This window comes from Pelecanus crispus, chromosome 8 (assembly GCF_030463565.1).
Source record: "Pelecanus crispus isolate bPelCri1 chromosome 8, bPelCri1.pri, whole genome shotgun sequence".
Lineage (NCBI taxonomy): Eukaryota > Metazoa > Chordata > Aves > Pelecaniformes > Pelecanidae > Pelecanus > Pelecanus crispus.
The window spans coordinates 17,220,760-17,233,637 of record NC_134650.1 but is presented as its reverse complement, the minus strand read 5'-3'; the positions used below and the strand labels follow the sequence as shown (position 1 = coordinate 17,233,637).

Sequence of the window (12,878 nt, the reverse complement as noted above, 5' to 3'; positions counted from 1 at the left end):
AAAAGATTCTGCGTGCCCTGCAACAGGTGGGGAGCATGGCCAGTCAGCCTGTCAGCTTAAATCCTAGTTAGCTTTTGTGTGAGCTAGCCAGTAAATAATTGCTTTACCCTTTAAATTTATGCATATCCTTCTTGCACTATTGCTTATTCTCCAGGAATGCAGCAATGAAACTCCTAGTTAACAGCTAGTATAAACTAACAGGAACAGCTTACAGACATAAACACAAAAAATCAGTTACTCTGCATATGTACTTACATTAAATGGGAGCTGGATCAATAATGCAGATATAGGAAGGTTCAGGCAGCTCTCAATCAGCTCAAACTATAGGACCTTTCCCTTCTTAAGTGGAAAAACTTGTGTCTTTTCTGCTGTAAAGTTCTGAGTAGTATTTTGCACAGTGCAGTCAAAGTGATGAAATCCAATAATGCCTACATTTGTTATTCCAGTAATGATGATAATGACAACAGTATTTTGCATTTCAATAGGTCCGTTCATTTCCAGCTTTCTACATCAATTAATGAACATAATTTCAAAACACTTCTATTTCAAAAAGCATACATGTAAGCTCTCCACTATCTCTTAATTCAACTACTCAACAAGAAAAAAGAAAAAGTGCTAGCAACAGTGCTATTTCAAGTCTATAACTATAAATAACAGAATAGAATAATAAACTCAAATCTCTACAATAATTTTGTTATCAGTCTACATGTAAACTTAAAAAATAGAAAACTAAATCACATCATTTGAGATTAAATTTTTAAAAAATAAAAAGTAACACCCTAAATGTACCTGCCTCTTCCTGTACAGTCACTCACACTGCCTGTTCACTCTGCACAACCCAAAACTTAAAAATGCAAAGCAACAAGATCATGAAAACATGCAATTATCTGCACTCTTGAAAAACTTCTTTGAGCTTATGTGTATGTGAGTGGGAGTACATCTAGACTGACTTTCTCAACCATCATTACACATCCTGCTCTTGTAGTGTTTTCCTTCACCCTTTTTCCTCTCCTATCAGAGTCTATATTTGTTCTGAAAATGATACTACAGTAGCCTGCTAAAAATGACCTTTCTACAATGCTTTTGGAATTCCTCCAAGTGCATGGCCCAAATGTATGTGAAGGCCTTGGGGATGCTTTTGACTGTGCTTTACTTGACTCTTTAAAATCCTTTTGATTTTTAGATAGGTCCAGAATCTATCTATGCAGATGCTATTTATTTGCAAAGTCCTCACAACTTTCCCGCACCCTTCACATGCAGGTACAAGAGAATGAAGGTGTCAGTTTTTGCCCCAGCCCTCAAACTCAGAGGACGAAACTGCTATAGCATATGTGCCTGCAGGCTTATAATTCAAGTAAGTAGTAAGAGAAAGCCACATAAGACAAAGCAAAATTAGAGTGAGGGGTTATTTCACTGTTCCAAGTCGTTGTTTGTTACGCCGAATATATCCTAGAAATTTGCATCAACAAAAGGAAAAGCAATTTTGTTTCACTATTCTGTTCCAGAACATTTTGCATCATGTATAAAGATATCAAAATATTGAGACATTATTCAAAATAGGCAGACAATTACAGAGAGCGGCTGTAACTTGGAACTTCTACACATTCAGAAACTTCCAAGTTTACATACTCAGTTCAGAAGTTCTGAAGCTCATCTTGAGACCCTAATATGGTACAGCATCTGAATTCAGTATTAACAACATTTCAGATACTTAATTACTTTCTTGAAAAAAAAGCCAAAAAACCCTGAACACTAAATCCCTCTCTTCATGTACTCTGTTCTTGGCTTTTTTGCCATGACTGCTCTAGCCCATGCATAGCCACTGTGTACTGCATTCACTCCTTCACTGCCTGGAAGGCTGCAGCTACAAAAATGCTGAGCTCAGACATTTCCTTGCTGTGGTGCCCCATGATTTTGAGTTCATGCACTGCATTGGTACAGGCCGGGATACAGCTCACATTGCTACTGCATCCATTAATCTCCCATTTCTGTCGTAGCTCTCTCTCCTCATTGGACTCGCAAAGAAAGAAATACAGCTTGAACCCCAGGAACAGGCAAATATTTTGAAAAGCAACATGTTTGGGTTTTTTGAAGGCTGATTTTCAGATTGCTCTATCTTTAAACCGAACTTTGCTTAAATGACCCCATATTTTGACCAGTGCTCTTATACTACAGCCCACAAGATCTTCTAAGGAAACAGATTTCATAATCACCAGAAGACTGACCATCATCCTTTCTCCTGAAATACAGGAGAAACATTAGTATGTTACATGCTTGATTGAATCCTAGTAACAGATCCTTGTAACCAACTCAAAGAAATTATAGACATACATCCAAAATTATCTTTACAACTAAAAGATTTGGACTAAAAATATTTCAAAGTATGAGACTAATTATGAGACTAAAGAATAAGACTAATTTCTATTTAATTTTGTCTTTTTTTTTTCTCCTGGATTAAGTATTATTAATTATAACAGTACCAACTAAATTAATATCAATATAAAGTACTGGAACAGGCATTAATACATTAGGCAATCTCAGTCAAATATCCATCCATGAAAGGTCTTCTGTTCTTCTTACTCTTGAATCATTCTGGTTTTGACCGGCACCTGCAGATGGCCCTGTGTGAGGTTCCTGTACCAGAGAGGACTCTTACAGTGCAAAGAGTGATGCAAACGTTCCTTGCAAAGCCATATTTTTCTCCCTGTGCCCTCAAAGCATTTCCAGCTTTAAAGCAGAGCACTGCCTCTCTAGCTGTCTGGAAGTAATGAGACCCACACTGGGATGTTCAAAGGTAGTATTTTCATCATTCATCCTCTTCGAAAGTAATGATTAAAGAAGCAATAAAGGAACACCTCTTAACTGGAAAACATAGAAACCAGCACTTTGGAAAGGAGGAGGAGGAGATGGTTTGAAACAGGCTGCAAGAGGACAATAAAAGTTAAAGAGCATTAAACAGCAGCTCCGAGCCTAAAGGTAAAGCAGCTAAGTACTGCAGAAATGAACCATAAAAATAGCACCATAAAAATGCTACAGCGATGCATTACTGCATCCTTAGTTAAAGATATTTCAACCCTTCCATTACGGACCCTTATTTCAAAGAAAACAGAATAATTGTGTAGCCAGCCTGGAGGCCTGTTGTAGCCATAAAGAAGCAGCAGACTAGGGAAGATATAGTCCATATTTGTTTGCCTTGAGCCAGAAACAAGCACACTGAAATCAAGCACACATCACTGGAAGTGTTTAAGGTCAGGTTGGTCAGGGCTTTGAGCAACCTGATCTAGTGAAAGGTGTCCCTGCCCATGGCAGGGGGGGTGGACTAGACATCTTTAAAGGTCCTTTCCAACCCAAACCATTCTGTGATGCTATGATTCTAAAAAAGCATAATTAGCAACTCTGTATAAGCATTTTGCAGTCTTGTAACTCCACTAAAAGCAACAAGCTACTGCAATACAGCTAAGCATAATTATGTAAAAAAATACAGAACCACAAAGGGTACATGGAGACTTGGGGTACAGTTGCCTGAAGAGGGTACAGGAAAACACGTGCAAGCAGTAAAAGCTTACTTCACATCACAAAGAAAATAAAACATATGTGATTAACACCCCCCCCCCCCATTGAAACAAGCGGTGGAGAAAGGATATATTTGGAAAACGTGCTGTCTCCAAGCAGTCTGAATTTAGCCCAAACTGCCTAAGACAGCAAACAAAAGGAGGCAAGGGAAAATCATTCTTACCAGAAAAAAAACCCCAACATGCAGACACACGTTGTATCATTCAATTATTTCAGTGCTCAGTACTGTTAGATAAAGAGATGTCTGGAATCTAAATTGTGATCTGAGTTTTGCAGTGCCGACATAAACATTCCCTCCAGACAGCTCAGGTACCACTTTTTGTTTCATAATCAGTAATGTGACCACTTGCACATTAATTTCGTTTGAGAGCAGAATCTACTGAAGGTAACTGAAAGGTGAAAACTAAAAGTTGTGAAACTTTTCCCTGATAAAGCAGGTACTGTCAGTGCTGGCTTTGCCTCCTGAGCACTCCACTACTGAGATTAATAAACTGACAACAAAAAAAAATCTAAAGAGTAGTGCACTGTAAAGAGGCAGTATAAGAGGGATCAATGTTTCACAACAAGGCAAATCTATAAAGTAAAGGCTGAACTAAAAAGTTAGCAAAAAGGTGTCATGCTTTTTTGTGGCCACTGGTATGAATTTAGATGAAAGACCAGTTTTAAAATGAAAGAATTACACGCTAATTCTGAAAGTCTCCAATGATTCTGCAGGCATCAATTTCAGCAAAACTCACTGCAATCCAGAAAAAAAAAATCATTTTCTGAGTTAATATTCTTGTGATGAAACTTGTCGTCAAGTCCTGTCAGGTGTGTAATTTCAGAAAAGAAGAAAAATTGATCCTGAAGCAACTCTGGAATAGTCTTAGAACACAGCAATCCTGTCAGGATGTTTTCTAATATCTTAATGCTTGCCTATGACAAACCTATCTATGGAAAAGCTCCAATTAACTGCTGGGTATTTTGCGACCTCCAAAAATAACAGTATTCACAAAGTAACCTTTTGTCATCCACATGAATACATATATTCTCAGAGGTTTTATGATAAAAAATAGAAAAGGAGAAGAACCAGAGTTAGTAACAGAAATGATAGTCTCTACATACAGAGAATAGGCACAAAATCAGACACTAAAAGAAAAACAGCCAGGCAAATGCCCAGTCCTGTTTCTCAGGGATGCCAGTATTATGACAAAGAATAATTTTGCGAATATCCCAAGGAATTGCCTCCCTAGTGTTTGGTAAATTGGGACAATCTTAACCCATCAGAAATGACTTATTTCAAGTACTGTTGTATACGAGAACAACATCATATGAAAACAGATAGACAAGGAACTGTAGGGGGTTACTCTACACTAGAATTAAAAGTACGTTATAATCCTGTGGGCAATGAACCACACAGCAACAACTGGCCTGGGCTGAACCGGACCAACATTTTAATCTTGTATTTCCTAGTAATAAGTACCAAATCCAGGATGCCAAAATTAAGTTCTAAGTAGTAGCAGATGCTCCCAAAGAAGCAGCAGTTAAAAGCAGAGCTTCACTCTTAATTTTTTTTCTTGGCCAAAGTTAGCTCCAAACCCTCAGTAAGTGAGAATCCATTTCCTTTCTCTTCTTGGACATTTCAAGTGTCAGATAACTTGTATTTGCTTTTCAGCACTCCCACACTTCTTCATGGTGCCCACGTTACCATTTTAGCAAAGCAGGGCAATGTGAATGAAGCCCCTTGTGACCATTCCAAAACTGGGCACAGACTCCCTGCTCCTTTCAGTCTCATTCGTTCCCAATGGTGCTACAACCAGATTAACTGCTGGATAACAACAGACTGGGTGTTGTAAGCTTCAGTCCGGCTATACCAACACCCCCCCGAGCTCCAAGCCAGAAGGCAGTCTTTAATCAAACTCTGGAAGGGACTGGGCTGAGACTGCACGGCGGTGTAACTATGCCGTACCTAGCTACTCTGGGTGTAATCCAGTGGAGTGGCATTAAATTCCCAGATGGCTGCAATTCAAATGTAACATCTCTGGAGCTGTGGCAACCAAGCCGCTGAAACCATGGTACAAGTCAGCGACACAAGCAGTCCAGCTCCTCTACCTGGATGCTGTGTTTACAGCTATCTGGGCAAGCAAGAATACTCTACTATTCTAATCACTTTTTTCAGCACCACAATGGCTAATTTTAAATGCTGGAAGATCAGCTCTGCCAGCTCCACTATTTAAAGCACAAGTTAAATATGTTTGACATTCCATACCCCAAATGACAACAAACCAGAATATTTAGAACTACAGCATGTCAGGCATTTTTTAAATTTATTTATCTGGCAGGCCTAAGTGCTGCACCTTTTCATTTATATGCAACTGTTCGCCCCACGGGCATCAAGCTGTTAACACGTACAGAAGAGATTAAAATGCGCTTGCATGCTGGATGAAATATAAATTAAAATTATAGCGCTGTCAGTCTTGAATCTGGGATTGTTTCTCGAGGTCTCCCAAAATGCATATTTTCAAATGAGCCTCTGCTTGTTACTTCAGAAAAGGCAAAATGTATAATTTTTCAGCAACACAGTCAATGTGAATTTTAAGTAAGTTGTCCCTGAGCCTGTGAGTAAAATATGCTGTACTGATACCATGAGTTGTGTACGCAGGGGTGGTCCAAATGAATAAAAGGCTTTAAAATGGGACATGTGAACAGAGAGATGTCCACCTGTCTACCTTCCAATGCAAAACACATCAGGGGCTTGTAGGTATTCTAATGTCTATAACTCCAGTGCTGTGTCAGGCAAAACCATCATTAATGCAAAGTGAACTAAACCGCATTTCCTAATGAGCCAAATGGTTTTCTCTGTGCACTTCAGAGAACCGTGCAGTGGCATCCCCCAGGGCCGTCCGTCCACGCGACCCACCTGGTCTCGAGCGGGACGTTGCTGTTGAGAACCCAGCTGTCCTGGAGCTGCACAGACTCGGGGGTGGTGGCCAGGTCGTTGGGCGCCGGAGCAGGCGCGTGGATCTGGTTCCGGCGATTTGTGAGCGAGTTCCTGTTGAGGGAGTTGGCAGAGGAATGATGATGGGACAGTGAATGGTTGTGAGGAGGAGGGAGAGGCGGCCTCAGCGTTGACTGGCTGTGATGATTTGAAGGGCCTAAAATAGAAAAGAAAAATAAATCACAAATGCGTGTTGATGATACTATTCTCCTTGGCATTTTCAAGGGACCTCTGCCTGGAAAAAAAGCCAAACCCCTCAAACTGGAAACTAAGCCTGCGTGCTTTTTGGACCTGTAGGCATTAAAAGATGGTTAAATCAGATCAGTGATTATTAGCGATCAGAGATTTAAAACAGTGTTTCAAGGTTGCACAGTTGGGATGTTCACAAAGACTGTATTTAGATTTAAAAATCCTCCTTTATGGATTCTCCCTGGAGAAAAGCTCCTCTGTGGAGGAGCCAGGACAGCAGTCTAGCTTGACCATTCTGTACACCCACCCAGAGGAACTTTTTCCTCCCTGATTCTATCAGGGACTTTAAGGAGATGAACCTTAATGGATTAAAACCAGCTTTTGAGAATATGGTCTTTAGGCTTCTATAAAACTTAATCAGAGATCTCAGTCTGCTTTCACTCACTGTTAATTTTACCAATCAGCTTCAAATGAACAGTATTTGTGCGAGTGAAAGAAGATTAAACTTCAGATATGAAAAGAGTGCAACAATGCAATGATGATATCTTTCATGTTCTTCCATGTGATCAGGGTTTGGCCTGTATTTTTCTACTTAGCAATGCCACAAACACACACCAAGATCTGAAAATTATGCTACTCTTTCAGCCTCTTTCATTGAAAAATGATGAGTTTTAGGGATAAAGGATATACACTTTTGTCATTGTCGTGGTTTAGCCCCAGCCAGCAACTAAGCACCACGCAGCTGCTCGCTCACCACCCCTACCCCGATGGGATGGGGGAGAGAATTGGAGGAGTAAGAGTGAGAAACACTCCTGGGTTGAGATAACAACAGTTTAAGAGTTGAAATAAAGTAAAATAGTAATGATAATAGTAACAATATAATAATAGTAATAATAATATAGAAAGCAAGTGATGCACAATGCAATTGCTCACCACCCGCCGACCGATACCCAGACAGTTCCCGAGCAGCGATCGCTGCTCCCCGGCCAACCCCCCCCCCCCCAGTTTCTATACTGAGCATGATGTCACATGGTATGGAATAGCCCTTTGGGCAGTTTGGATCAACTATTCTGGCTGTGCCCCCTCCCAGCTTCTTGTGCACCTGGCAGAGCATGGGAAGCTGAAAAGTCCTTGACTAGCATAAGCAGTACTCAGCAACAACTAAACCATCAGCGTGTTATCAACATTCTTCTCATCCTAAATCCAAAACACAGCACTATGCCCGCTACTAGGAAGAAAATTAACTCTATCCCAGCCGAAACCAGGACAGTCATTCTTTGAGCACCGACATGTTTGCATCGATAATGAAAATAAATTTCTCTAACCAATAAGGCAAGTGGATTAAAATAAAAAGCATATGAGCAGAAAATAGAATAAGCAGGTGTCATTCCAGCATAGTCACTTTTCCAAACATAAATGCAGAATGGTAAATAAGTTTAAGTGCAATTCCATATGTTGCAATGATTTACTTCTAATAAAAATAGCGAAAGAGATTAAAGAAAACAAGCACTATAAGTGTATTATGAACCCCATGATTTAGTCATTATATCAAGTTGTAGTTTTCTAGTGAACAATACTCAGAAAAAGTAGTATTAGTGAAATTATAATTATAATGAGGTGTGGTTTTAGAAACTGAAGCACGTTCTGTGCTTAATGAATCAAACAATAAAAGAAAACATCACAAGGGGAAACCATTTGCAGGTATCTGATATATTTTTGTATGAAACAATGAAGTATAGAAAAACTGCTGAACTGATCAATTAACTGTAAGTTAATTAAGGCCAATATTAAAAAAAAAAAACACCCCAAAACCAAACCCACCCAGAAAAACAGCAAACTGTTCAAGGGGGGCTAATCCCAATTTAGAATCAGGCCATGCAGCCAGGAACTGAAATCAGTGCGTCATTTCAGGCATCTGAATGCTAAAGTTCTTATCAAAACACCTTTCATAATGGGGGGGATATTTTAGACTCTTACGTTATGCCACCCAAGAGAGGAGAAGTAACCCTCTCTTTTCTTTTGTATAGGGAAAACCACATGATATTGCAGCTCAAGCGCTGGTGATCAGAGGGACGAGCTGGCACGGCACCCCGAGCCTCAGCAGTGACCGAGCCCTGCCTGGTCCCAAGCGCCCCTGGGAGCCGCTTCTCCCCTGGCACTGCTCTGCTGACTGCCTGCCCCAGGGAAAAGCAACGAAAATGCCTACTCCTAACAGCAATACAACCAGGGAAGAGAAAGAGAACAGAGTTTTTTGGAGAGAGACAATTAATTTTCTTAAGAGTTTCTGTGGGCCTGGGGAAGCACAGGTGGATGACGAAGAGACAGACAGGTTTACTGGGACCTGCGCAAGGCAAGTAGAAGTTGTCCTGTGGCAAGAAACTTTAAGAAGGGCATGATAATAAATCCTGCATCCTTCACGTGCTGCTTCAAATCTGCACAGAAGTTTCTTTATCTTTTTTGAATGTCTGTTGCCTGAATGCTCACCCTATGGTAGTGTCAACTGCTTTAAATACAAAGACACCTTTCATGAACACATCCTAAATTTTAGGGCCATCGCATGTCCTGCTCTCCTCTCCTTGCCTTGGCTATGTCTTACCTAAGCTTGAAAGAGACTGTTCAGCCCAGCAAATTTTGTGTCTGAAACACCCATTTGGACCTCCTAAAACATAAATGTCTAATCTACACTAGGTCCTGTGCCATTCCCAGACAGCATGTGGAGTAAGACACAGCAGGAAGAAAATGTGTTTGGACAATATCCACACGCATAGAAGCTTAAGTGGAATTACTCTCCTAGTCTGTGTTCTGGCTTTAAACAAAGCATGTTTGGATTTCAATAAGTGGATATTTATGAGTGATAAAATAAAAACATGTGCCCTTGTGTTAAAAATTACTTCACAAGTTTCATGTGCTTCATATTTTCTCAACTTACTTTGGATGCAGCTTTTCCTTTTGGAGGATAAATATGGACAAGTCATACCCACATAAACAAAAATGTTTTGCTCCAAGAGACGCAGTAGTGCCAGCTATATAAAGACTCTGAATCTTGCAACCACAAAATCATAGAGGCTGTTCTTAAAAGTGAGCCAATTGCACATCAATAAGAATGAACAGAATTTCTGTAAGATTAAGGAAGCAAGAACTGAATTCAAGTTACCACGAATTAATTTAATCTGCCTCAAGACTCAGTTCCCACACAGTAAATAAAATGCACTGCACAAAATAAGCTGTGTAGAAGTAACTGAACATATACTGCAGCTGCAAAACCTCAGAAATCTGGCATAAGATGAATGTAGCATTTAATACAGAATAATAAAACAAATACCAATATCAATGTTATATAGATATTATATAGTTTATAGTAAAACATATAAAAGCTTATACATAAAAAAAGTACTAACTAGGGAACATGCACACACACACTCATGTATATATGAGAGAGAGAAAAGCTTAATATGCTGCTTCTTCATAAACCTGTTTAAATGAACCAAAAGCAGAAGCTGAACACCATTGAACTTGCCAGGGATGTAAAACTGGATTCACATCTGAACATCTGAGCATCTTTGCCTAAATTAAAACTTCAACAGCAGTACCTGCAAATCTGCTGAGCTCAGAAGTTAAGAAAACTAAATCACTTGTCCCATAATAAAAGATCAGCAGCCTAAAGGACTGGCACAACGTACCTTACAATATGACATGCTCTGCGGTCTATTGCCGATTGCTTTATTATTTGGAAGCTTAAACACAATAAGTGTCTTGATGGAGTACATCTGGCTTTTTACATCCAGAAAGAGATTTTATTTTTGGTATAGCAGTTGCCAGTATTGGTTTGGGGAAAAATACTGAGGAAATGATGCCTTTTCTCAATTATTACATGAATTAGGGGTTTCACCAGAATAACACTATACAATCTTAAACATTTAGGATTTAAGAAGAAGTCTCTTAAAACCCCAATGAAAATCAGAGAACTGGAAATCTGAAATACTGGCACCCTCCATGTTTTGGCTTTTTTTACATTTTAATTTCTGATTTAAATTCACAAATAGACAAACATACCTAATTCTAATGAATTTTAGTATACGTTGATTGTGCGGAGCACTTCTGAAAAATCAGGGCCTGATGACCATATAATCAACACATGATTCTTCAAGAGATCTTACTGCAGTCAAGAATATCAGCAATGCTCATTTCAAATGTGCAAATTAGAAGCTGAGTGAGGATAAACTGTGTTCTAATTAAGTAATCTGAGAATACAAAGTCTGATCTACATATCTTTGAAGTAATCATAAGCTATCCAATTGACTTAACTTGGGTTTAATCAGAAACAAAATGCTAAAAAAGAAAAAAAAAAAAGTTTTTCTGTGTTCATTCTTTCATCCAGTAAAACAATTAAGCAAATCAGACTAGCACAGAGGTAAAATTCAGCTAAAGAAAGATGCAAAATAGCACTTGTCTCCTTAAAAACAAACAAACAAACAAACAAACAAACCACCAAAAAACCAACCCTGGGCATAACCCTGTCTTCCCTTCTTTTGCATACACAAGAGAGTAAAGGATGTGCAGCCCAAAGTACAACCCCATGGCTATTGCCTGCTGTGCGCAACGCAGGGTGAAAGCAGGGGTGCCATGGGAAGCGCTGTGTGATGGGCAGCCGCTGCAGGTCCTTTGGGAGCCTGTGCTGCTGCATCGGAACAGTCTTATTCCGGCACGAGCCTGGCAACCTCAGGGATCAGGAAAAGCCACTGGATGTCACAGCGTTACAGGTACAAGAGTGCTGGCTGCGTGCTCCTGAGCGCACGCTTCCAAACACCGCTTCTCAGCTATTTTTCTAGTTCAAATGTTGCCTAGAATACGAAGTGAAACTTCAGAACTGCTTTAACATGGTCAAATTATTTTTCGAAGTTCTTCCAAGGCTTTGGTACACTGACTTAACACATGCACTAAATCCATGCAGCACTATGATCTGAGGAGAACAAGTTAATCTCCCACTTCAGAGATTAAATTCAGAGCACAATCAGCAGCATCCCTAATCTAAGCAAAGCAATCGCTTCCCTGCATCCCAGTTCTTCGTCATTACTACCTCAAAAAAGTAATGTAGATTGTATCTTAGTTGTGCTGAATTAGCCTCTGTGCCATGATTAAATGCTAGAGACATATAAACACCTGCTCTTCAATCCTTTTCACAAAAGAACTAAAAGAAAAAACCCAAACTTATATTATTTTTCTGAAATGAACAATGATGCAGCTATTTCCTTACACATCTAAACAATACAAATATTGAACACAAAAAGATAAAGAAGCTGATGCATTGAAAGAAAAAACGAATTAAGTAAACCCATAGAAAATCCTTGTTAGCCAGCATTAGAAACCCAGTCTTCAGTATTCCTAGTTCTTTATTCAAATAATTCTACCACACTGTTTTCTCAAGGAAACCATATCATCTGCTATCACAATGAGTAACAAGTTTTTCACAGAACCACAGGCCCACCTTCCAAGCTAAATTCATCTTCAAAGGCAGATCACATTACTCAGTCAGGAAGAAAAGAAAAGACTGAAACACCCAGGAGTATAATACAGTATCACAAGGAGCTCCTGTCTGCATGGCCAGCTTTCACCTTTCATTTGAGTTTGGCAGGGTGGGGCTAGGGTTTTATGCTATGCCTGCTTCAGTTCTTCTGTTCATTTGCCTTAATTCTCTAAATTATTTCATGCAAAGCCGTAGTTAACTGGAATCTAAATGTTCTGAAAATGTTTTCAACATATGCTGTAAAGAAGCAAGTTATCTTGCTCATAACCATGGATATCATTAACTCTCTCTCTTGTCGTTGTAAACCTAAAACATTTGCCAGGTGTTCCTTCTTTTGTCCGCATGTTTTTACAGTGTTTGAGGCAAGAATAGGTTGAATGACTGGCTGTCATCCCAGACTGTACACTTCAAACTGAAAATTCAGTAAACGTGTGGTATAAAATTGTAAGTCACTTATCAGTCTCTGCCAGTGCACTGCAGCCATCTCCTCAGCACAATATTAGAATAGAAAATTAAATCTCGCTGTGGCAAAAAAGAAACGACAAAAAAAACAAACAAAAAATACCCCATTGCTTACCCACGATATCCAGATAATCACAGAAAAGGGGAAAGGTG

The 12,878-nt window shown here is 39.4% G+C and overlaps 1 protein-coding gene across 7 annotated transcripts in view; it reads right to left on the bottom strand.

Moving 5' to 3' along the window:
- Window positions 1-12,878, bottom strand: part of TENM2 (teneurin transmembrane protein 2) — a 554,942-nt gene that overhangs the window by 182,460 nt on the left and 359,604 nt on the right. For all 7 annotated transcript variants that reach the window (XM_075715629.1, XM_075715630.1, XM_075715627.1 and 4 more), the window contains one exon: window positions 6,473-6,707. In XM_075715629.1, the coding sequence (XP_075571744.1) occupies window positions 6,473-6,707 (235 nt within the window). The remainder of the gene's footprint in view (window positions 1-6,472; window positions 6,708-12,878) is intronic.